This window comes from Salmo salar, chromosome ssa19 (assembly GCF_905237065.1).
Source record: "Salmo salar chromosome ssa19, Ssal_v3.1, whole genome shotgun sequence".
In the NCBI taxonomy this organism is placed as follows: Eukaryota; Metazoa; Chordata; class Actinopteri; order Salmoniformes; family Salmonidae; genus Salmo; species Salmo salar.
In genome coordinates, this window is record NC_059460.1 from 85,549,649 (window position 1) to 85,575,822 (window position 26,174).

A 26,174-nucleotide genomic window follows, 5' to 3' on the forward strand; every position below is an offset into this window, starting at 1 on the left:
GACTTTATGACCAAAATTAACCTATTTACTATTTATAGTCAATGATGTTCCTGACTCATATCGATGTCAAATAGGCTAATTTCCAAGGAATGTGTTGCTCTTTAAAAAGGCATTTAGGAAAGAATTTAGCCTGAGAAGAATGCAAACACACACATTCATACGTGCACACACACACACACACACACACACACACACACACACACACACACACACACACACACACACACACACACACACACACACACAAATGTGAGCAAACACACAAACACACACTAGCCACTCTGTAACTGATGTAATTGTACCACTCTGATAAAGGGCAGAGATCCATGACCCCACACATGTAGATATCTGTTGTTATAACATGTGAACTGTAGATATCTGTGTTATAACATGTGAACTGTAGATATCTGTTGTTATAACATGTGAACTGTAGATATCTGTTGTTATAACACGTGAACTGTAGATATCTGTTGTTATAACACGTGTACTGTAGATATCTGTTGTTATAACATGTGTACTGTAGATATCTGTGTTATAACATGCGAACTGTAGATATCTGTTGTTATAACACGTGAACTGTAGATATCTGTTGTTATAACACGTGTACTGTAGATATCTGTTGTTATAACATGTGAACTGTAGATATCTGTTGTTATAACATGTGAACTGTAGATATCTGTTGTTATAACATGTGAACTGTAGATATCTGTTGTTATAACATGTGAACTGTAGATATCTGTGTTATAACATGTGTACTGTAGATATCTGTTGTTATAACATGTGAACTGTAGATATCTGTGTTATAACATGTGTACTGTAGATATCTGTTGTTATAACATGTGAACTGTAGATATCTGTGTTATAACATGTGAACTGTAGATATCTGTTGTTATAACATGTGAACTGTAGATATCTGTTGTTATAACATGTGTACTGTAGATATCTGTTGTTATAACACGTGAACTGTAGATATCTGTTGTTATAACATGTGAACTGTAGATATCTGTTGTTATAACACGTGAACTGTAGATATCGGTTGTTATAACATGTGATCTGTAGATATCTGTTGTTATAACATGTGTACTGTAGATATCTGTTGTTATAACACGTGAACTGTAGATATCGGTTGTTATAACATGTGAACTGTAGATATCATCAAACATAACGTAGCATCACAGATATTTGACGTGTTTACGAAAAGCAGGAAGTAAACCTTCCAGTTGACACACCAGATATATACGTCAAATCAAATCAAATGTATGTATAAAGCCCTTCTTACATCAGTTGACGTCTCAAAGTGCTGTACAGAAACCCAGCCTAAAACCCCCCAAACAGCAATCAATGCAGGTGTAGAAGCACACCTTACATCAACACATGTATTTTATTTTCGTTAGGAACAAGTCAGTAGCAGCATCCTATCTGGAATGCAATAAGCCACACATAGTCTGAGGTGGGCTGTTGCTATTCTGAGACACTAAAGTCAACTCTGTGAACCCGTATCTCAGTTACCTGCATTAGCTTGTTCTCCACCTGCAGCTTCAGAGCTAAATAGAATTAGGACCGTTCATGAATGAAGGGAGGGCGTTTTATTACTAAGTAAACAGAAATCTCTTTCTCGCTCTCGCTCTCTCTCTCTCTCTCTCTCTCTCTCTCTCTCTCTCTCTCTCTCTCTCTCAGATTTCAACAGGTCTGCACGGGTGGAAGGAGGTGTTTTTCCATATACGACTCTATGGTTATAAATTGACTTCCTGTCATTTCCTTCTGAGTAAGTGCCTTAAATGAGACTGTTATGTTTAATTAACTAAACTGACCAAAAAACCAACAGTTTAGGTGGAAGATATTCTTTATAAAGAGCGAACGTGGCTATCGGAGGCGTCCATCTGTACTCTGAGACGGCTTTCTGCACCACATACAGTCCAAGGAAAACCGCAGTCACAACTCTCTGATGTGATGGTATGCTGTTGTAAGTGGCAAGGCATCAGCACCTTGCTAGGGATAATTATCCATCCTAGAAACCTCACAGAGAAGCTTAATGCACATTTAATGAGATCTCAGGCAATAGCAACACTATAGGAGCCAGCCAGTAATCCTACACTACCCCCTACCAGTAACCCTACACTACCCCCTACCAGTAACCCTACACTACCCCCTACCAGTAATACTACACTACCCCTACCAGTAACCCTACACTACCGCCTACCAGTAACCCTACACTACCCCCTACCAGTAATACTACACTACCCCTACCAGTAACCCTACACTACCCCTACCAGTAACCCTACACTACCCCCTACCAGTAACCCCACACTACCCCCTACCAGTAACCCTACACTACCCCCTACCAGTAACCCTACACTACCCCCTACCAGTAACCCTACACTACCCCTACCAGTAACCCTACACTACCCCCTACCAGTAACCCTACACTACCCCTACCAGTAACACTACACTACCCCTACCAGTCATCCACAACCCCCTACCAGTAATCCTACACTACCCCCTACCACTAACCCAACACTACCCCCTACCAGTAACCCTCCACTACCCCCTACCAGTAACCCTACACTACCCCCTACCAGTAACCCTACACTACCCCCTACCAGTAATACTACACTACCCCTACCAGTAACCCTACACTACCCCTACCAGTAACCCTACACTACCCCCTACCAGTAACCCCACACTACCCCCTACCAGTAACCCTACACTACCCCCCTACCAGTAACCCTACACTACCCCTACCAGTAACCCTACACTACCCCTACCAGTAACCCTACACTACCCCCCTACCAGTAACCCCAACACTACCCCCTACCAGTAACTCTACACTACCCCCTACCAGTAACCCTACACTACCCCCTACCAGTAACCCAACACTACCCCCTACCAGTAACCCTACACTACCCCCTACCAGTAACCCCAAAACTACCCCCTACCAGTAACCCCTACACTACCCCCTACCAGTAACCCTACACTACCCCTACCAGTAACCCTACACTACCCCTACCAGTAACCCTACACTACCCCCTACCAGTAACCCTACACTACCCCCTACCAGTAACCCCAAAACTACCCCCTACCAGTAACCCTACACTACCCCTACCAGTAACACAACACTACCCCCTACCAGTCATCCACAACCCCCTACCAGTAACCCTACACTACCCCCTACCACTAACCCAACACTACCCCCTACCAGTAACCCTCCACTACCCCTACCAGTAACCCTGCACTACCCCTACCAGTAACCCTACACTACCCAGTACCAGTAAACCCAACACTACCCATACCAGTAACCCTAAACGACCCCTACCAGTAACCCTACACTACCCCCTACCAGTAACCCTACACTACCCCCTACCAGTAACCCTACACTACCCCTACCAGTCATCACTACCCCCTACCAGTAACCCTACACTACCCCTACCAGTAACCCTACACTACCCCCTACCAGTAACCCTACACTACACCTACCAGTAACCCTACACTACCCCCTACCAGTAACCCCTACACTACCCCTACCAGTAACCCCAACACTACCCCTACCAGTAACCCTACACTACCCCCTACCAATAACCCTACACTACCCCTACCAGTAACCCTACACTACCCCATACCAGTAACCCTACACTACCCCTACCAGTAACCCTACACTACCCCTACCAGTAACCCTACACTACCCCCTACCAGTAACCCTACACTACCCCTACCAGTAACCCTACACTACCCCCTACCAGTAACCCTACACTACCCCTACCAGTCATCACTACCCCCTACCAGTAACCCTACACTACCCCTACCAGTAACCCTACACTACCCCTACCAGTAACCCTACACTACCCCCTACCAGTAACCCTACACTACACCTACCAGTAACCCTACACTACCCCCTACCAGTAACCCCTACACTACCCCTACCAGTAACCCCAACACTACCCCTACCAGTAACCCTACACTACCCCCTACCAATAACCCTACACTACCCCTACCAGTAACCCTACACTACCCCATACCAGTAACCCTACACTACCCCTACCAGTAACCCTACACTACCCCTACCAGTAACCCTACACTACCCCTACCAGTAACCCTACACTACCCCTACCAGTAACCCTACACTACCCCCTACCAGTAACCCTACACTACCCCCTACCAGTCATCCACACCCCCCTACCAGTAACCCTACAATACCCCCTACCACTAACCCAACACTACCCCTACCAGTAACCCTACACTACCCCTACCAGTAACCCTACACTACCCCCTACCAGTAACCCTACACTACCCCCTACCAGTAACCCTTCACTACCCCTACCAGTAACCCTACACTACCCCCTACCAGTAACCCCAACACTACCCCTACCAGTAACCCTACACTACCCCCTACCAGTAACCCAAACACTACCCCCTACCAGTAACCCTACACTACCCCCTACCAGTAACTCTACACTACTCCTACCAGTAACCCTACACTATCCCCTACCAGTAACCCTACACTACCCCCTACCAGTAACCCTACAATACCCCTACCAGTAACCCTACACTACCCCTACCAGTAACCCTACACTACCCCCTACCAGTAACCCTACACTACCCCTACCAGTAACCCTACACTACCCCCTACCAGTAACCCTACACTACCCCCTACCAGTAACCCTACACTACCCCCTACCAGTAACCCTACACTACCCCCTACCAGTAACCCTACACTACCCCTACCAGTAACCCTACACTACCCCCTACCAGTAACCCTACACTACCCCTACCAGTAACCCTATACCACCCCCTACCAGTAACCCTACACTACCCCCTACCAGTCATCACTACCCCCTACCAGTAACCCTACACTACCCCCTACCAGTCATCACTACCCCCAGCAGTAACCCTACACTACCCCCTACCAGTAACTCTACACTACACCTACCAGTAACCCTCTACTACCCCTTCCAGTAAACCTACACTACCCCCTTCCAGTAACCCTACACTACCCCTACCAGTAACCCTACACTACCCCTACCAGTAACCCTACACTACCCCCTACCAGTAACCCTACACTACCCCCTACCAGTAAACCTACACTACCCCCTACCAGTAACCCTACACTACCCCCTAAAAGTAACCCTACACTACCCCCTACCAGTAACCCTACACTACCCCCCTACCAGTAAACCTACACTACCCCCTACCAGTAACCCTACACTACCCCCTAAAAGTAACCCTACACTACCCCCTACCAGTAACCCTACACTACCCCCTACCAGTAACCCTACACTACCCCCTACATGTAACCCTACACTACCCCTACCAGTAACCCTACACTACCCCTACCAGTAACCCTACACTACCCCTACCAGTAACCCCTACACTACCCCCTACCAGTAACCCTACACTACCCCCTACCAGTAACCCTACACTACCCACTACCAGTAACCCTACACTACCCCCCTACCAGTAACCCTACACTACCCCTACCAGTAACCCTACACTACCCCTACCAGTAACCCTACACTACCCCTACCAGTCACCCTACACTACCCCCTACCAGTAACCCCAACACTACCCCCTACCAGTCATCCATAACACTACCCCTACCAGTCATCACTACCCCTACCAGTAACCCCAACACTACCCCTACCAGTAACCCCAACACTACCCCTACCAGTAACCCCAACACTACTCCTACCAGTAACCCTAACACTACCCCCTACCAGTCATCCATAACACTACCCCCTACCAGTCATCACTACCCCTACCAGTCATCACTACCCCTACCAGTCATCACTACCCCCTACCAGTCATCACTACCCCTACCAGTCATCACTACCCCTACCAGTCATCACTACCCCCTACCAGTCATCACTACCCCCCTACCATTCATCACTACCCCCTACCAGTCATCACTACCCCCTACCAGTCATCACTACCACTACCAGTCATCACTACCCCTACCAGTCATCACTACCCCCCTACCAGTCATCACTACCCCCTACCAGTCATCACTAACAGTACCAGTCATCACTACCCCCTACCAGTCATCACTACCCCCTACCAGTCATCACTACCCCCTACCAGTCATCACTACCCCCTACCAGTCATCACTACCCCCTACCAGTCATCACTACCCCTACCAGTCATCACTACCCCTACCAGTCATCACTACCCCCTACCAGTCATCACTACCACTACCAGTCATCACTACCCCTACCAGTCATCACTACCCCCTACCAGTCATCACTACCCCTACCAGTCATCCATAACACCAACCCCTACCAGTCATCACTACCCCCTACCAGTCATCACTACCCCTACCAGTCATCACTACCCCTACCAGTCATCACTACCCCCTACCAGTCATCACTACCCCCTACCAGTCATCACTACCCCTACCAGTCATCACTACCCCTACCAGTCATCACTACCCCCTACCAGTCATCACTACCCCCTACCAGTCATCACTACCCCTACCAGTCATCACTACCCCCTACCAGTCATCACTACCCCCTACCAGTCATCACTACCCCCTACCAGTCATCACTACCCATACCAGTCATCACTACCCCCTACCAGTCATCACTACCCCTACCAGTCATCACTACCCCCTACCAGTCATCACTACCCCCTACCAGTCATCACTACCCCTACCAGTCATCAATAACCCTACCAGTCATCACTACCCCCTACCAGTCATCACTACCCCTACCAGTCATCACTACCCCCTACCAGTCATCACTACCCCCTACCAGTCATCACTACCCCCTACCAGTCATTACTACCCCCCTACCAGTCATCACTACGCCTACCAGTCATCACTAACCCTACCAGTCATCACTACCCCCTACCAGTCATCACTACCCCTACCAGTCATCACTACCCTTACCAGTCATCACTACCCCTACCAGTCATCACTACCCCTACCAGTCATCACTACCCTTACCAGTCATCACTACCCCTACCAGTCATCACTACCCCCTACCAGTCATCACTACCCCTACCAGTCATCACTACCCTTACCAGTCATCCCTAACACTAACCCTACCAGTCATCACTACCCCTACCAGTCATCCCTAACACTAACTCTACCAGTCATCACTAACCCTACCAGTCATCCCTAACACTAACCCTACCAGTCATCACTACCCCTACCAGTCATCACTACCCCCTACCATTCATCACTACCACTACCATCCATAATACTACCCCTACCAGTCATCACTACAGGAACCAGACAGTAACTCTACCAGTCATCCATACAGGAACTAGACAGTAACTCTACCAGTCATCCATACAGTCATAATGTTGAGGTAACTGAATATTCACACTTTTGGCTCACAGGAGGGAGGGGTTAAGATTTGTTTAAGGGACATCTGGGTCCAATATGGAGAAACTACAACCCCTAACCTTTCAATGACCCCGCAGCCTTAGTGGACAGATTCCCTTCCTCTAGGAAAACAAGACACTGAATATTCTAACACAAAGTACCAATGCATATTGCATAAGATAAGGAGTAAGATGAACATGGTCCAATTGACTGCTTTACGTAACTAGTGATTTAGACATTTAAAATCATATTTTATTTGTCACATGTTTTGTGAAATGCTTACTTACAAGTCCTTAACCAACAATGCAGTTCAAGAAATAGAGTCCCCCCACCCCCCCCCCCTCTTCAAAGTGTTTCCTTTCAAATGGTACCAAGAAAATGCATATCCTTGCTTCAGGGCCTGAGATACAGGCAGTTAGATTTGGGTATGTCATTTTAGGCGAAAACTGGGAAAAAAAAGGGTCCGGTCCTTAAGAGGTGAAAATATTTACTAAATAAATACAATAAAATACAGGGGGTACCGGTACCGAGTCAGTGTGCGGGGACACCGGTTAATCGAGGTCATTTGTACATGTAGGTAGAGGTAAAGTGACTATGCATAGATAATAAACAGCGAGTAGCAGCAGTGTAAAAAACATAGGGGTGTGTTAATTTAAGTAGTGTCCGCTTAGCTGTTCAGCAGTCTTATGGCTTGGGGGGTAGAAGCTGTTAAGGAGCCTTTTGGTCCTAGTCTTGGCGCTCCGGTACCACTTGCCCGTGCGGTAGCAGAGAGAACAGTCTATGACTAGGGTGACTGGAGTCTCTGACAGTTTTTTTGAGCCAACTGAGGTCCTACATTTGAAGCATTTCAATCTTAAAGTAATACATTTCTCCGCCCCTCAGTAATGTGTTGTACAGCACTGTCCAGGTCATCCTACGGTAGCCGATTCTCCTACCTGTCGACAGACAGCACCACCAGGTCTTCTTGGTCACTCAGTCCCTCCATGGCTTCCTTCAGTAGTCTCACCTTCTGTCCTCCTCCAATGGAGCGGCCCACGTCCCCACCCTTCCACTCCTCTCCCATGCCCAGGACCTGTGGCAGAGAGACAGGGGACATGTCAGGGTCAGGGGTTAGAGGTCAGGGGTTAGGGGCGAAGGGTCAGGAACCCCTGTGGGTTCTATCAATGCTCTTATCACTGGCCCTGGCTGAGGACTGAGGACTGAGCCCTGGCTGAGGACTGAGCCCTGACTGAGGACTGAGCCCTGGCTGAGGACTGAGCCCTGGCTGAGGACTGAGCCCTGGCTGAGGACTGAGCCCTGACTGTGGACTGAGCCCTGGCTGAGGACTGAGCCCTGGCTGAGGACTGAGCCCTGGCTGAGGACTGAGCCCTGACTGAGGTTTGTGGACTGAGCCCTGACTGAAGACTGAGCCCTGGCTGAGGACTGAGCCCTGACTGAGGACTGAGCCCTGACTGAGGACTGAGCCCTGACTGAGGACTGAGGACTGAGCCCTGACTGAGGACTGAGCCCTGACTGAGGACTGAGCCCTGGCTGAGGACTGAGCCCTGGCTGAGGACTGAGCCCTGACTGAGGATTGAGCCCTGACTGAGGACTGAAGACTGACATTTATGTTATGCAAAGTCAGATTCAGTAAGGTTCTACAAGGGCTTTGCCCCAGGAATCCTCTGATGACAGCTAACACGTTTCCCATAGCCTCAAGTCTACGGCTGGTTCCCCTGAAAGGTTATTACTTCTTATTTCATAGTTCAATCAGTTCATTATTTGAGGATGAGGTTGAGCAGGAGTAAAATAATTACAAGAATAAATATGTCTTGTAGGTAATATCCTGTTTTGCATAAATAAATAAAGACAACGCCTAATCAATGTGGTAGAACTAAACGAGAGAGGCGGTGCATGGCAGAACTAAACGAGAAAGACGGTGCATGTTAGAACTAAACGAGAAAGACGGTGCATGGCAGAACTAAACGAGAGAGACGGTGCATGGTAGAACTAAACGAGAGAGAGGTGGCGCATGGTAGAACTAAACGAGAGAGAGGCGGTGCATGGCAGAACAAAACGAGAGAGACGGTGCATGGAAGAGCTAAACGAGAGAGAGGCGGTGCATGGCAGAACAAAACGAGAGAGACGGTGCATGGAAGAACTAAACGAGAGAGAGGTGGCGCATGGTAGAACTAAACGAGAGAGGTGGTGCATGACAAAACTAAACGAGAGACGGTGCATGGTGTAACTAAATGAGAGAGACGGTGCATGGCAGAACTAAACGAGAGAGGGACAGTGCATGGTAGAACTAAACGAGAGAGAGATGGTGCATTGTAGAACTAAACGAGAGAGACGGCGCATGGTAGAACTAAACGAGAGAGACGGCGCATGGTAGAACTAAGCGAGAAAGACGGTGCATGGTAGAACTAAATGAGAGAGACAGTGCATGGTAGAACTAAACGAGAGAGGGACGGTGCATGGTAGAACTAAACGAGAGAGACGGCGCATGGTAGAACTAAACGAGAGAGACGGTGCATGGTAGAACTAAACGAGAGAGGGACGGCGCATGGTAGAACTAAACGAGAGAGACGGCACATGGTAGAACTAAATGAGAGAGACGGTGCATGGTAGAACTAAACGAGAGAGGGACGGTGCATGGTAGAACTAAACGAGAGTGAGGCGGTGCATGGTAGAACTAAACGAGAGAGACGGCGCATGGTAGAACTAAACGAGAGAGACGGCACATGGTAGAACTAAACGAGAGAGACGGTGCATGGTAGAACTAAACGAGAGAGGGACGGTGCATGGTAGAACTAAACGAGAGAGACGGCGCATGGTAAAACTAAACGAGAGAGAGACGGCGCATGGTAGAACTAAACGAGAGAGACGCTGAATGTTAGAACTAAACGAGAGAGGTGGTGCATGACAGAACTAAACGAGAGACGGTGCATGGTAGAACTAAACGAGAGAGGGACGGTGCATGGTAGAACTAAACGAGAGAGGGACGGTGCATGGTAGAACTAAACGAGAGAGGTGGTGCATGACAGAACTAAACGAGAGACGGTGCATGGTAGAACTAAACGAGAGAGAGATGATGAATGTTAGAACTTAACGAGAGAGAGGCGGTGCATGGTAGAACTAAACGAGAGAGAGACAATGCATGGTAGAACTAAACGAGAGAGACGGTGCATGGTCCTTACCTTGACAGTGTAGTTGAAATAGTCGGCTGACTGCATGAAGCGGCGATAGCCATCAGTCTCCTGTGTGGCAACGGTGAGGACCAGCAACTTCTCTGGAAAGAAAGGAAAACAAAACATTAAACCAGATCAAGACGTGTGTAATCATCATAATCACAAAGGCAAATTAAACCAATAGACATTTATCACTTTTATTGGTCCTATGTCCGGCATGATGACAGTTTACCCAATTGCAAGGAAGGCCTGCATTCTTACCGCAGCGAAATGTTTGGATAAGGAAATAAAGGAACCATTTTATTGCTCCAAAGCCTGGCGTACATTTTAAAGCAACAACTCGCACCAAAATATACATGTTATTTCATCCCTATAAAGTAGTGGTTATCCCGTTCCTCCCACCATGATCCTAACCAACCCACAGACCTAGGTCAACACATTGATGACTGCCTGGTTTAGCGGCACTATGACACATCTTAACAACGCACGGACAGAACATCTACATATAACATGAGGAATTTACATATAAAAGCATATTTCAGACAAGGTAATTTTATTATTGGGGTGAAAGGAAGTTTCCGGACCTCCAAGTTCCCGGTCCGCACTTACATAATGCACATTTCCTCTGTGTGTGAGGGCTGAGGCTAGGGCTAGGGTAGAGGCTGCGACCAGAGATGCCTCCAGTAAGAGAAATCAACGCCACAGCCTCGTGCGAAAAAACACATCAAACTGAGGGAGGAAGTAAGGAGGGAGGGAGGTAAGAGCTGAGCTCTGATTGAGGGAACAGCCCCTGAGAAATGTTATGGAAACATACCCTGGGTGGAGAGAGAGTGTATTCATTATAATGACAAATACTGCATTAATATCACTGCAGGGAAATACCTCCATCTAACTGTAGGGAAATACCTCCATCTAAGCTCAATTGATTCCACCACAGGAAGTGTTTTGCACAACTTTTTAAAATACACCAACGGTAACCTCACTGGGTAACATTTTGATTACAGGAAGTAGAAATCTATTGCTAGGTTCTGTAAAACCACAGTAAGTCAAGCTCTTATTGGAAAAGCAACAAACTAACCGCACATGGAAACCATGTGTTTGACGTTGTTGATACCTTTTCACTTATTCGCCTCTAGCCATTACCACGTGCCCATCCTCCTCAAATTAAAGTGCCATCAACATCCTGTTTAGTGGAGGTAGAACTGCATGCATTGTATGACGCTGCACGTGCCTCTAAGCATTGTGGGTTGTTTAAGGTGGGAATGTGTCGTTTCATTTTTGAACGTCAATTTTCCCAACGGTTTTACTGTCTGTTCATCATGATCCATTATACCTCATAGCAAAACAAACTGCTTAATACGAATATAGAAATACGATTGTCTTTCTTCAAACATGCATGTAAAATAGTGTAAAAGTATCAAAGTAAAAAAATAAATGAATTACCCACAATTCTCTCAAAACCGAACCACATGACAAGTTGTTGCAAAAATGTACAATTCTTATTAAGTTGAGAGTAAATATTATGAATATTTAGTAAATAAAACGAATTTTATTTACATTTGATGATTTTTTTAACACGTAAAAATGAAGGTAATAAAATATTGAAGTTAAACCAGTTAAACCTGCATTTTTGTGAAAATCAGAGATGTTTTGGGATAATATTTACTAAGTCCCTGAATATTATTTTTTTTATAGTGAAGGAATAAAACGTAGCGCTGGTAATAGGGGTCACAAGTTTAGAAAGGTTTGGGATAGAGACACTACGGTTTCTCTGGAGTAATGGCCGTGACAGTCACAAATCTGCACTCACTTTTTTCTCTCACTCGGAAACAGCGACACAGTGAAGCCTAAACAATTATCATATACGGGTCATTTTTGGGTCCCGAATTAAAATTCCAGGTTGCACAGCAAAATATTTAGGAGCAGTTGGGATCGCTGGATCTAGTTCACAAGGAGCAAATCGTATGTTCCTACACACTTCCTGTGTCTATCTCAATCTGCCATGGTGGCTTAATAACTGTTATGTTAGTTTAGCTGGCTAATACACTTCAGGAAATACCAGACAGACCAAATGGCAGCCCATAACCCAAACTGAAAGACACCTTTCTGGATGAATAGCACCACTCCATGTGGATTCAGTCTTCAGCCCCACTCCATGTGGATTCAGTCTTCAGCACCACTCCATGTGGATTCAGTTTTCACCACCACTCCATGTGGATTCTGTTTTCAGCCCCACTCCATGTGGATTCAGTCTTCAGAACCTGGGAATGCAAACTCAGTTTTCAGCACCACTCCATGTGGAGTCAGTCTTCAGCCCCACTCCATGTGGATTCAGTTTTCAGCCCCACTCCATGTGGATTCAGTCTTCAGCCCCACTCCATGTGGATTCAGTTTTCAGTTCCTGGGAATGCAAACTCAGTTTTCAGCCCCACTCCATGTGGATTCAGTCTTCAGATCCTGGGAATGCAAACTCAGTTTTCAGCCCCACTCCATGTGGATTCAGTCTTCAGATCCTGGGAATGCAAACTCAGTTTTCAGCCCCACTCCATGTGGATTCAGTTTTCAGATCCTGGGAATGCAAACTCAGTTTTCAGCACTCTCCATATGCTCTGAAATATTGAAGTGATAATGGAATCTCCCCCTACCCTCCCAAAGCTCCATCACAGCCTCATTGGTGTTCATTTCCCTCTATTTCCTGTCAGTATTACTCAGCCATTCCCTCACCCTGGTCTAGTCTGGTCTGTCCTGCAGTGGGGCTGTCACCGTTCAAATGGCGCTTCCAGCTCTGCTCTAACACATGCAGGTCGATAAGGGGATGAAGATCTGTCTCCCCATAACTAAGCCAGGGGTCTCCGGTGACAGCTAGCCAGACAGCCAGACAGCCAGCCAGAGAAACAGCCAGTCAGTCAGTCAGCCAGTCAGCCATCCATCCAGCAAGCCAGAGAGACAGCCAGTCAGTCAGTCAGCCAGTCAGCCATCCATCCAGCAAGCCAGAGAGACAGCCAGACAGCCAGCCAGAGAAACAGCCAGCTAGTAAGCCAGCCAGTCAGCCATCCATCCAGCAAGCCAGAGAGACAGCCAGACAGCCAGTCAGTCAGTCAGTCAGCCAGAGAGTCAGCCAGACAAAGCTCCAGCCCCACAGAGGGAGATGGGGGAAGAAGCGGACACTGCCTTGAAAAGCTCAGGTGTGTCTTTGTCTCTGTGTCTGGCTGTCTAGTCTGCTGTCTGGCTGTCTAGTCTGCTGTCTGGCTGTCTAGTCTGCTGTCTGGCTGTCTAGTCTGCTGTCTGGTTGTCTAGTCTGCTGTCTGGCTGTCCAGTCTGCTGTCTAGTCTGCTGTCTGGCTGTCCAGTCTGCTATCTGGCTGTCTAGTCTGTTGTCTGGCTGTCTAGTCTGCTGTCTGGCTGTCTAGTCTGCTGTCTGGCTGTCTAGTCTGCTGTCTGGCTGTCTAGTCTGCTGTCTGGCTGTCCAGTCTGCTGTCTAGTCTGCTGTCTGGCTGTCCAGTCTGCTGTCTGGCTGTCTAGTCTGTTGTCTGGCTGTCTAGTCTGCTGTCTGGCTGTCTAGTCTGCTGTCTGGCTGTCTAGTCTGCTGTCTGGCTGTCTAGTCTGCTGTCTGGCTGTCTAGTCTGCTGTCTGGCTGTCTAGTCTGCTGTCTGGCTGTCTAGTCTGCTGTCTGGCTGTCTAGTCTGCTGTCTGGCTGTCTAGTCTGCTGTCTGGCTGTCTAGTCTGTTGTCTGGCTGTCTAGTCTGCTGTCTGGCTGTCTAGTCTGCTGTCTGGCTGTCTAGTCTGTTGTCTGGCTGTCTAGTCTGCTGTCTGGCTGTCTAGTCTGCTGTCTGGCTGTCTAGTCTGCTGTCTGGCTGTCTAGTCTGTTGTCTGGCTGTCCAGTCTGCTGTCTGGCTGTCTAGTCTGTTGTCTGGCTGTCTAGTCTGCTGTCTGGCTGTCTAGTCTGCTGTCTGGCTGTCTAGTCTGTTGTCTGGCTGTCTAGTCTGCTGTCTGGCTGTCTAGTCTGCTGTCTGGCTGTCTAGTCTGTTGTCTGGCTGTCTAGTCTGCTGTCTGGCTGTCTAGTCTGCTGTCTAGTCTGCTGTCTGGCTGTCTAGTCTGCTGTCTGGCTGTCTAGTCTGTTGTCTGGCTGTCTAGTCTGCTGTCTGGCTGTCCAGTCTGCTGTCTGGCTGTCTAGTCTGCTGTCTGGCTGTCTAGTCTGCTGTCTGGCTGTCTAGTCTGCTGTCTGGCTGTCTAGTCTGCTGTCTGGCTGTCTAGTCTGCTGTCTGGCTGTCTAGTCTGCTGTCTGGCTGTCTAGTCTGCTGTCTGGCTGTCTAGTCTGCTGTCTGGCTGTCTGAGGAGGATGGAGTGATGAGGGAGGTGGGGGATGGAGTGACGGGGGAGGTGGGGGATGGAGTGATGGGGAGTTGGGGGATGGAGTGATGGGAGAGTTGGGGGATGGAGTGACGGGGGAGTTGGGGGGAGATGGGGGAATGGAGAGAGAGAGGAGGGGGATGGGAGAGTTTGAGGGAGAGGGGAATGGAGAGAGAGAGGAGGGGGGATTTGAGAGTTGGAGGGAGAGGGGAATGGAGAGAGAGAGGAGGGAGAGGGGAATGGAGAGAGAGAGGAGGGGGATGGGAGAGTTGGAGGGAGAGGGGAATGAAGAGAGAGAGGAGGGGGATGGGAGAGTTGGAGGGAGAGGGGAATGAAGAGAGAGAGGAGGGGGATGGGAGAGTTGGAGTGATGGGGGAGATGGAGAGAGAGAGGAGGGGGATGGAGAGAGAGAGGAGGGGGATGGAGTGATGGGGGAGTTGGAGAGAGGAGGGGGATGGAGAGAGAGAGGGGTGGGATTTTTCCCACATCTGGGAAAGTCATTAGCAATCAGTGTGAGAGAACAGCTGTTTTGACTGTAAAACGAGACTGCCTACACGTTCTGTTTTTCACTCTATCCCAGAGATACAGTAGAGTCCTGGTCACGGTACCGCAGTTTTTTATTCCACATTGCCAACAAGGAAGTAAACTAGGACCGCTTCCTCCTTACAGAGACGGAACAACCAATCATATTGGGAGGTTTTATCTATGCTAGTTTGTCTTGTTGTACACCTGGGGGAAGAAGACATGGGAATCCCACTCCATCAGTAGTCCATCAGTAACACGCCTGTCTGTAAAGACCCTTGTCTGTTATTCACACTACTGGACACGTATCTGTAAAGACCCCTGTCTGTCTGTAAAGACCCCTGTCTGGCTGTAAAGGCCCCCTGTCTGGCTGTAAAGAAGCCTGTCTGTCTGTAAAGACCCCTGTCTGGCTGTAAAGACCCCCTGTCTGGCTGTAAAGAAGCCTGTCCGGCAGTAAAGACCCCTGTCTGGCTGTAAAGACCCCTGTCCGTCTGTAAAGAAGCCTGTCTGGCTGTAAAGACCCCTGTCTGTCTGTAAAGAAGCCTGTCTGGCTGTAAAGACCCCTGTCTGTCTGTAAAGAAGCCTGTCTGGCTGTAAAGACCCCTGTCTGGCTGTAAAGACCCCTGTCTGGCTGTAAAGACCCCTGTCTCTCTGTAAAGACCCCTGTCTGGCTGTAAAGACCCCTGTCTGGCTGTAAAGACCCCTGTCTCTCTGTAAAGACCCCTGTCTGGCTGTAAAGACCCCTGTCCATCTGTAAAGACCCCTGTCTGTCCCCCATGGCTCCACAGAGGCACGGCAGAGAGAGAGAGTATGTTTCACTGTTTAACAGGGAAGGTGATATCATCATCCTCTCAGTAGAGGAAGGGATCCCTGGACAAGGACCAGTCTGGATATTTCCCCCCCCCCTCCCCCATTACACAATGGTCTGATCTGGTGTGTGCCATGGGGGGTTTGGGGGACTCCACTCTCCAAGACAAAACAAAATGGTGTGTCTGATATGGCACCCAATTCCCTATGGACCAGAGCCCTTATAAACCCTGGTCTAAAGTAGTACACTATATGAATATATAGGGAATAGGGTTCTATAGGGCCCTGGTCTAAAGTAGTACACTATATATAGGAAATAGGGTTCTATAGGGCCCTGGTCTAAAGTAGTACACTATATATAGGAAATAGGGTTCTATAGGGCCCTGGTCTAAAGTAATACACTATATATAGAGAATAGGGTTCTATAGAGCCCTGGTCTAAAGTAGTACACTATATAGGGAATAGGGTTCTATAGGGCCCTGGTCTAAAGTAGTACACTATATATAGGAAATAGGGTTCTATAGGGCCCTGGTCTAAAGTAGTACACTATATAGGGAATAGGGTTCTATAGGGCCCTGGTCTAAAGTAATACACTATATATAGAGAATAGGGTCCTATAGAGCCCTGGTCTAAAGTAGTACACTATATAGGGAATAGGGTACCAACCCAGGACTCTAAAGTGCAAGACTAAATCACTGTGACCTGGGTTTGACCTCCCCCCCCCTCACCATGCCATAAACCAGTCAGGAATAGAGTTGGTTTGTGTGTCTGGTCCATCACTGGAGGTTTCTTGCCTCAAATCTCTTTCGGAGCGACCCCTCTAAGCTAACACACGACAGCCAGTCAGCCAGCCAGGCAGCAAGCCAGGGGGGTGGGTCAACGACTGAAGATAGGAGGACAGAGGTCTAGGCCCTTCACTCGACAGAGCTGGCTAAAGCCGAAATGCATGGAGAGGAGGACACATTAAAACCTCCCAAAGACACTCTGTAATAGACTTCCTGGTTAAAAAACTCCCAAAGACACCCTGTAATAGACTTCCTAGTTAAAAACCTTCCAAAGACATTCTGTAATAGACTTCCTGGTTCTAAAAACTTCCCAAAGACACCCTGTAATAGACTTCCTGGTTTAAAAACCTCCCAAAGACACTCTGTAATAGACTTCCTGGTTTAAAAACCTCCCAAAGACACCCTGCAATAGACTTCCTGGTTTAAAAACCTCCCAAAGACACTCTGTAATAGACTTCCTGGTTTAAAAACCTCCCAAAGACACCCTGCAATAGACTTCCTAGTTAAAAACCTTCCGAAGACATTCTGTAATAGACTTCCTGGTTCTAAAAACTTCCCAAAGACACCATGTTTATTTATTTATTTTTTTATTTTATTTCACCTTTATTTAACCAGGTAGGCAAGTTGAGAACAAGTTCTCATTTACAACTGCGACCTGGCCAAGATAAAGCAAAGCAGTTCGACAACATACAAAAACACAGAGTTACACATGGAGTAAAACAAACATACAATCAATGATGCAGTAGAAAAAATAAATAAAAAATGTAATAGATGGACTTCCTGGTAAATAACGGAGAACAGAAGCATGGAGAGCTAACATCAGTACCAACAACTCTGGAATTTCCACTAACTTCTGGGAATCTCTGTGTAATTTCACCCATGGTTTTATGACTTTGATCTCGGCATCACTGAAACGTGGCAGATGTGGTGAATGACTTGTTCCTCAGTCAACAGGTTATAATGCATTAGGATCAGTCTAAAGGTTATAATGCATTAGGATCAGTCTACAGGTTATAATGCATTAGGATCAGTCTACAGGTTATAATGCATTAGGATCAGTCTACAGGTTATAATGCATTAGGATCAGTCTACAGGTTATAATGCATTAGGATCAGTCTACAGGTTATAATGCATTAGGATCAGTCTACAGGTTATAATGCATTAGGGTCAGTCAACAGGTTATAATGCATTAGGATCAGTCTACAGGTTATAATGCATTAGGATCAGTCTACAGGTTATAATGCATTAGGATCAGTCAACAGGTTATAATGCATTAGGGTCTAGAAGGATAGCCCTGTTTAATACATGACTTCCCTGTTTAATACATGACTTCCCTGTTTAATACATGACTTCCCTGTTTAATACATGACTTCCCTGTTTAATACATGACTAGCAGGATAGCCCTGTTTAATACATGACTAGCAGGATAGCCCTGTTTAATACATGACTAGCAGGATATCCATGTTTAATACATGACTAGCAGGATAGCCCTGTTTAATACATGACTAGCAGGATAGCCCTGTTTAATACATGACTAGCAGGATAGCCCTGTTTAATACATGACTAGCAGGATAGCCCTGTTTAATACATGACTAGCAGGATAGCCCTGTTTAATACATGACTAGCAGGATAGCCCTGTTTAATACATGACTAGCAGGATAGCCCTGTTTAATACATGACTAGCAGGATAGCCCTGTTTAATACATGACTAGCAGGATAGCCCTGTTTAATACATGACTAGCAGGATATCCCTGTTTAATACATGACTAGCAGGATAGCCCTGTTTAATACATGACTAGCAGGATAGCCCTGTTAAGCTGAACATTTCAGAGACCTCAAGCTAAAGCCATCAGAGTGGACTTCTCTGTGATGAAACACTAACACAGTGGTCCTTGATGATCTCATGCACTGTGTTTTACTGTCTGTCTGTCTGTCTGTCTGTCTGTCTGTCTGTCTGTCTGTCTGTCTGTCTGTCTGTCTGTCTGTCTGTCTGTCTGTCTGTCTGTCTGTCTGTCTGTCTGTCCGTCTGTCCGTCTGTCTGTCGGGAAGAAGAGAGACAAAGACCAAGGAGAGATGAAGAGAGACAGGAGGGAGAGAGAGAGAGAGTTTTAAACATTAGCAATTTTGTAGGTTGAGTGTCTAGTCAAGTCAGTCAGAGCAAACAGGGGAGAATGTCAGCACGAAGGAACAGTCCACAGAAGGAGAGGTATGCAGCGCTCTCCTCTCAGACCGGCTGGACTCAGACAGACAACACTGGTCTGCTGTAACTCTTCCTGTAAGAAGGGCCTCCCACAGCATAAATGTTCTCCTGTAGAAAACAGGACAGAGCCGTCTAGGTAAACTTAAAAATTTCAATGAGCAAAAAGCCTTGATTCACAGGCTGGGCTCCTGCTAAAGTAAGCACTTCTTTCAACAGGGTTGCCTGTCTCAGACTCAGCCTCTGCCCAGACATCCTGCATTTGATTTGGGAATCAGAATGACATCAGTATCGTTAGTCCTTGGTATTCTTGGCTCACTGACTCAAACAGACTCGTATTACTGCACGCGGTTCGGTATCCGCCAAGTCAACAAGCTCTGTCCCCACTAGAATCACCCAATGTATCTAGTGTCTGCCTGGCCAAGACAAGCTCAGCGGCCGTGGGATGCTCAAGCTGCATCCCCTATTGCACCCTATTCCCTTTATAGTGCTCTACGACCATATGACTCTGGTTAAAAGTAGTGCACTACATTTGACCATAAGCTCTGGTTAAAAGTAGTGCACTACATTTGGCCATATGGCTCTGGTTAAAAGTAGTGCACTACGACCATATGGCTCCGGTTAAAAGTAGTGCACTACATTTGACCATATGGCTCTGGTTAAAAGTAGGGCACTACATCTTACCATATGGCTCTGGTTAAAAGTAGGGCACTACATTTGACCATATGGCTCTGGTTAAAAGTAGGGCACTACATTTGACCATATTGCTCTGGTTAAAAGTAGGGAACTACATTTGACCATATGGCTCTGGTTAAAAGTAGGGCACTACATTTGACCATATGACTCTGGTTAAAAGTAGGGCACTACATTTGACCATATGGCTCTGGTTAAAAGTAGGGCACTATGGGGGAATAGGGTACCATTTGAGATGTAGCAACAGCCTGCTTTCAGGCCTTTCATCTGGCAGGCTGAATCCTTGCCATCTGGCAGGCTGAATCCTTTTATCTGGCAGGCTGAATCCTTGCCATCTGGCAGGCTGAATCCTTTTATCTGGCAGGATGAATCCTTCCATCTGGAAGGCTGAATCCTTCCATCTGGCAGGCTGAATCCTTGCCATCTGGCAGGCTGAATCCTTTTATCTGGCAGGCTGAATCCTTCCATCTGGCAGGATGAATCCTTCCATCTGGCAGGCTGAATACTCCCATCTGGCAGGCTGAATCTTTCCATCTGGCAGGCTGAAATCTTCCATCTGGCAGGCTGAAAACATCTGTCAGGCTGAATACTCCCATCTGGCAGGGTGAATCCTTTTATCTGGCAGGCTGAATCCTTCCATCTGGCAGGCTGAATCCTCCATCTGGCAGGCTGAATCCTTCCATCTGCCAAGCTGAATCCTTCCATCTGGCAGGCTGAAATCATCTGGCAGGCTGAATACTCCCATCTGGCAGGCTGAATCCTTCCATCTGGCAGGCTGAATCCTTCCATCTGGCAGGATGAATCCTTCCATCTGGCAGGCTGAATACTCCCATCTGGCAGGCTGAATCTTTCCATCTGGCAGGCTGAAATCTTCCATCTGGCAGGCTGAATACTCCCATCTGGCAGGCTGAATCTTTCCATCTGGCAGGCTGAATCTTTCCATCTGGCAGGCTGAATCTTTCCTCTGCAGGCTGAAATCTTCCATCTGGCAGGCTGAATACTCCCATCTGGCAGGCTGAATATTCCCATCTGGCAGGCTGAATCTTTCCATCTGGCAGGCTGAATCTTTCCATCTGGCAGGCTGAAATCTTCCATCTGGCAGGCTGAAATCTTCCATCTGGCAGGATGAATCATTCCATCTGGCAGGCTGAATACTCCCATCTGGCAGGCTGAATCCTTCCATCTGGCAGGCTGAGATAGTGCAGGTGGAATACAGACTGGTACACAGCTCTTAATTGGAGCCTGACCACCACTAGGATATATAATCTGATGTACTCTGTACATGTCTTCCTGAGGATCATGGTACCTACCGGGAGATGCAGCCCACTGACTGGCACACGGAGAGAGAGAGAGAGAGAGAGAGACTACCATTAATACCATCGATTCAGTTGATCAGGGGACTGGAAGTGAAAAACGTTGGCAGGGCTCTTCTCCCTGACCAATCTGAAGAGGGTTTTTACCAAAGTCTCTGTTGTTTGAAGTAATCCGATATTAATGTATAGTCTTCAGTCTCATAGAACAGCATGCATTTACACTGCTACACACACACACACACACACACACACACACACACACACACACACACACACACACACACACACACACACACACACACAAACACACAACCCTCACACAGATTTATCTCTCCCACTCCCCTTCCCCCTCCCTCCTTAGTCAGTCAGACCCAGTAGCAGTGGGTTTATAAAATCACTGGGAAAGCCAGGGGGGAAAAATAAATATTTGTTTGATAATAATTATGTTGTTTGGCTGTATAACCTGGTAGTTCATACGCCTTGTGACCGTAATATATAGGGCTAAAGGCCGAGACAATAAGAAGACACAGTGGCAGAATAAATGATTTGTTTCGTCACAAAACCGGAGAGCAACATCAGTCCACAAAGCTAATAACAGTTCACTAAAACAGCTAGTGATTGAGAACCACTGAGTTACCTTGTCACGTCCTGACCAGTAAAGGGGGTCATTTTGTAATTGTAGTATGGTCAGGGCGTGGCAGGGGGTGTTTGTAATTGTAGTATGGTCAGGGCGTGGCAGGGGGTGTTTGTAATTGTAGTATGGTCAGGGCGTGGCAGGGGGGTTTGTAATTGTAGTATGGTCAGGGCGTGGCAGGGGGGTTTGTAATTGTAGTATGGTCAGGGCGTGGCAGGGGTGTTTGTAATTGTAGTATGGTCAGGGCGTGGCAGGGGGGTTTGTAATTGTAGTATGGTCAGGGCGTGGCAGGGGGTGTTTGTAATTGTAGTATGGTCAGGGCGTGGCAGGGGGGGTTTGTAATTGTAGTATGGTCAGGGCGTGGCAGGGGGGGTGTTTGTTTTGTGTGTTTTGGGGTTTTTTGGTTCTAGTTTTCCATTTCTATGTTTCGTTTTCCAGGTTTTGGCCGAGTATGGCTTCCAATCAGAGGCAGGTGTCTTTCGTTGTCTCTGATTGGAAGCCATACTTAGGCAGCCTGTTTTTTCCTTTGGGTTGTGGGTGGGTGTTTTCGGTATAGCCTATGGGTTGTGGTATAGCCTATGGGTTGTGGGTGGGTGTTTTCGGTATAGCCTATGGGTTGTGGGTAGGTATTTTCGGTATAGCCTATGGGTTGTGGGTGGGTGGTTTCGGTATAGCCTGTGGGTTGTGGGTGGTGGTTTCGGTATAGCCTATGGGTTGTGGTATAGCCTATGGGTTGTGGGTGGTGGTTTCGGTATAGCCTATGGGTTGTGGTATAGCCTATGGGTTGTGGGTGGTGATTTCGGTATAGCCTATGGGTTGTGGTATAGCCTATGGGTTGTGGGTGGTGTTTTCGGTATAGCCTATGGGTTGTGGGTGGGTATTTTCGGTATAGCCTATGGGTTGTGGGTAGGTATTTTCGGTATAGCCTATGGGTTGTGGGTGGGTGGTTTCGGTATAGCCTGTGGGTTGTGGGTGGTGGTTTCGGTATAGCCTATGGGTTGTGGTATAGCCTATGGGTTGTGGGTGGTGGTTTCGGTATAGCCTATGGGTTGTGGTATAGCCTATGGGTTGTGGGTGGTGGTTTCGGTATAGCCTATGGGTTGTGGTATAGCCTATGGGTTGTGGGTGGTGGTTTCGGTATAGCCTATGGGTTGTGGTATAGCCTATGGGTTGTGGGTGGTGGTTTCGGTATAGCCTATGGGTTGTGGTATAGCCTATGGGTTGTGGGTGGTGGTTTCGGTATAGCCTATGGGTTGTGGTATAGCCTATGGGTTGTGGGTGGTGGTTTCGGTATAGCCTATGGGTTGTGGTATAGCCTATGGGTTGTGGGTGGTGGTTTCGGTATAGCCTATGGGTTGTGGTATAGCCTATGGGTTGTGGGTGGTGGTTTCGGTATAGCCTATGGGTTGTGGTATAGCCTATGGGTTGTGGGTGGTGGTTTCGGTATAGCCTATGTGCCTTGCGGAACTGTTTGTCAGTTTGTTATTTTGTTTAAGTGTTCACTTTATTTAAATAATAAAAGAAGATGAGCACTTTACCCGCTACGCTTTGGTCCAACCTTCATCGACACTTGTGACATACCTCAAGTCAGCACAAAGACAACAGGAATACTGCCGCCACTATTATATTCAAAGTGACAACTAAAAGATACCAAAAACAACTATTTAGTCCCAATCATCGTAAGCTAAATATGATTTGTGTGTTTCGGTTTCAAGTTTTAATGTCACATACATCAGTAGCCTGAAATGTCTTCCTCGTAGCTCTAAACCCAACAATGCAGTCATACATATCAATGTAACACTACAAATAACAACGTAGAATAGAAACACAAGCGGATATAAAACTAAGAAGAACACAATAGGTAATCAAGCTATATACAGGGTCAGTACCATATTAACAATGTACAGGGATACTGGAGGTAGATATGTATAGGGGGAAGGTGATTATATACAGGGTCAGTACCATATTAACAATGTACAAGGATACTGGAGGTAGATATGTATAGGGGGAAGGTGATTATATACAGGGTCAGTACCATGTTACCAATGTACAGGGATACTGGAGTGATGGAGGTAGATATGTATAGGGGGAAGGGGACAGGGATACTGGAGTGATGGAGGTAGATATGTATAGGGGGAAGGGGACAGGGATACTGGAGTGATGGAGGTAGATATGTATAGGGGGAAGGGGACAGGGATACTGGAGTGATGGAGGTAGATATGTATAGGGGGAAGGGGACAGGGATACTGGAGTGATGGAGGTAGATATGTATAGGGGACAGGGATACTGGAGTGATGGAGGTAGATATGTATAGGGGAAGGGGACAGGGATACTGGAGTGATGGAGGTAGATATGTATAGGGGAAGGGGACAGGGATACTGGAGGGATGGAGGTAGATATGTATAGGGGGAAGGGGACTGGGATACTGGAGTGATGGAGGTAGATATGTATAGGGGGGAAGGGGACAGGGATACTGGAGTGATGGAGGTAGATATGTATAGGGGGAAGGGACAGGGATACTGGAGTGATGGAGGTAGATATGTATAGGGGGAAGGGGACAGGGATACTGGAGTGATGGAGGTAGATATGTATAGGGGGAAGGGGACAGGGATACTGGAGTGATTGAGGTAGATATGTATAGGGAGAAGGGGACAGGGATACTGGAGTGATGGAGGTAGATATGTATAGGGGGAAGGGGACTATATACAGGGTCAGTACCATATTAACAATGTACAGGGATACTGGAGGTAGATATGTATAGGGGGAAGGGGACTATATACAGGGTCAGTACCATATTAACAATGTACAGGGATACTGGAGGTAGATATGTATAGGAGGAAGGGGACTATATACAGGGTCACTACCATATTAACAATGTACAGGGATACTGGAGGTAGATATGTATAGGAGGAAGGGGACTATATACAGGGTCACTACCATATTAACAATGTACAGGGATACTGGAGGTAGATATGTATAGGAGGAAGGGGACTATATACAGGGTCACTACCATATTAACAATGTACAGGGATACTGGAGGTAGATATGTATAGGAGGAAGGGGACTATATACAGGGTCACTACCATATTAACAATGTACAGGGATACTGGAGGTAGATATGTATAGGAGGAAGGGGACTATATACAGGGTCACTACCATATTAACAATGTACAGGGATACTGGAGGTAGATATGTATAGGAGGAAGGGGACTATATACAGGGTCACTACCATATTAACAATGTACAGGGATACTGGAGGTAGATATGTATAGGAGGAAGGGGACTATATACAGGGTCACTACCATATTAACAATGTACAGGGATACTGGAGGTAGATATGTATAGGAGGAAGGGGACTATATACAGGGTCACTACCATATTAACAATGTACAGGGATACTGGAGGTAGATATGTATAGGAGGAAGGGGACTATATACAGGGTCACTACCATATTAACAATGTACAGGGATACTGGAGTGATGGAGGTAGATATGTATAGGAGGAAGGGGACTATATACAGGGTCACTACCATATTAACAATGTACAGGGATACTGGAGTGATGGAGGTAGATATGTATAGGGGGAAGGGGACAGGGATACTGGAGTGATGGAGGTAGATATGTATAGGGGGAAGGAGACAGGGATACTGGAGGGATGGAGGTAGATATGTATAGGGGGAAGGAGACAGGGATACTGGAGTGATTGAGGTAGATATGTATAGGGGGAAGGGGACTATATACAGGGTCAGTACCATATTAACAATGTACAGGGATACTGGAGTGATTGAGGTAGATATGTATAGGGGGAAGGGGACAGGGATACTGGAGTGATGGAGGTAGATATGTATAGGGGGAAGGGGACAGGGATACTGGAGTGATGGAGGTAGATATGTATAGGGGGAAGGGGACTATATACAGGGTCAGTACCATATTAACAATGTACAGGGATACTGGAGGTAGATATGTATAGGGGGAAGGTGATTATATACAGGGTCAGTACCATATTAACAATGTACAGGGATACTGGAGGTAGATATGTATAGGGGGAAGGGGACAGGGATAGTGGAGTGATGGAGGTAGATATGTATAGGGGACAGGGATACTGGAGTGATGGAGGTAGATATGTATAGGGGGAAGGGGACAGGGATACTGGAGTGATGGAGGTAGATATGTATAGGGGGAAGGGGACTATATACAGGGTCAGTACCATATTAACAATGTACAAGGATACTGGAGGTAGATATGTATAGGGGGAAGGAGACTATATACAGGGTCAGTACCATATTAACAATGTACAAGGATACTGGAGTGATGGAGGTAGATATGTATAGGGGGAAGGGGACAGGGATACTGGAGTGATGGAGGTAGATATGTATAGGGGGAAGGG

At 47.1% G+C, this 26,174-nt stretch overlaps 1 protein-coding gene across 1 annotated transcript in view; it reads right to left on the minus strand.

Moving 5' to 3' along the window:
* LOC106579751 (procollagen-lysine,2-oxoglutarate 5-dioxygenase 2) overlaps positions 1-26,174 on the minus strand; it is a 128,109-nt gene that overhangs the window by 79,582 nt on the left and 22,353 nt on the right. Inside the window, exons 2-3 of the mRNA XM_045702853.1 lie at positions 10,498-10,589; positions 8,254-8,390 (exon numbers count right to left, since the gene is read on the minus strand). Coding sequence (XP_045558809.1) covers positions 8,254-8,390; positions 10,498-10,589 — 229 coding nt within the window. The remainder of the gene's footprint in view (positions 1-8,253; positions 8,391-10,497; positions 10,590-26,174) is intronic.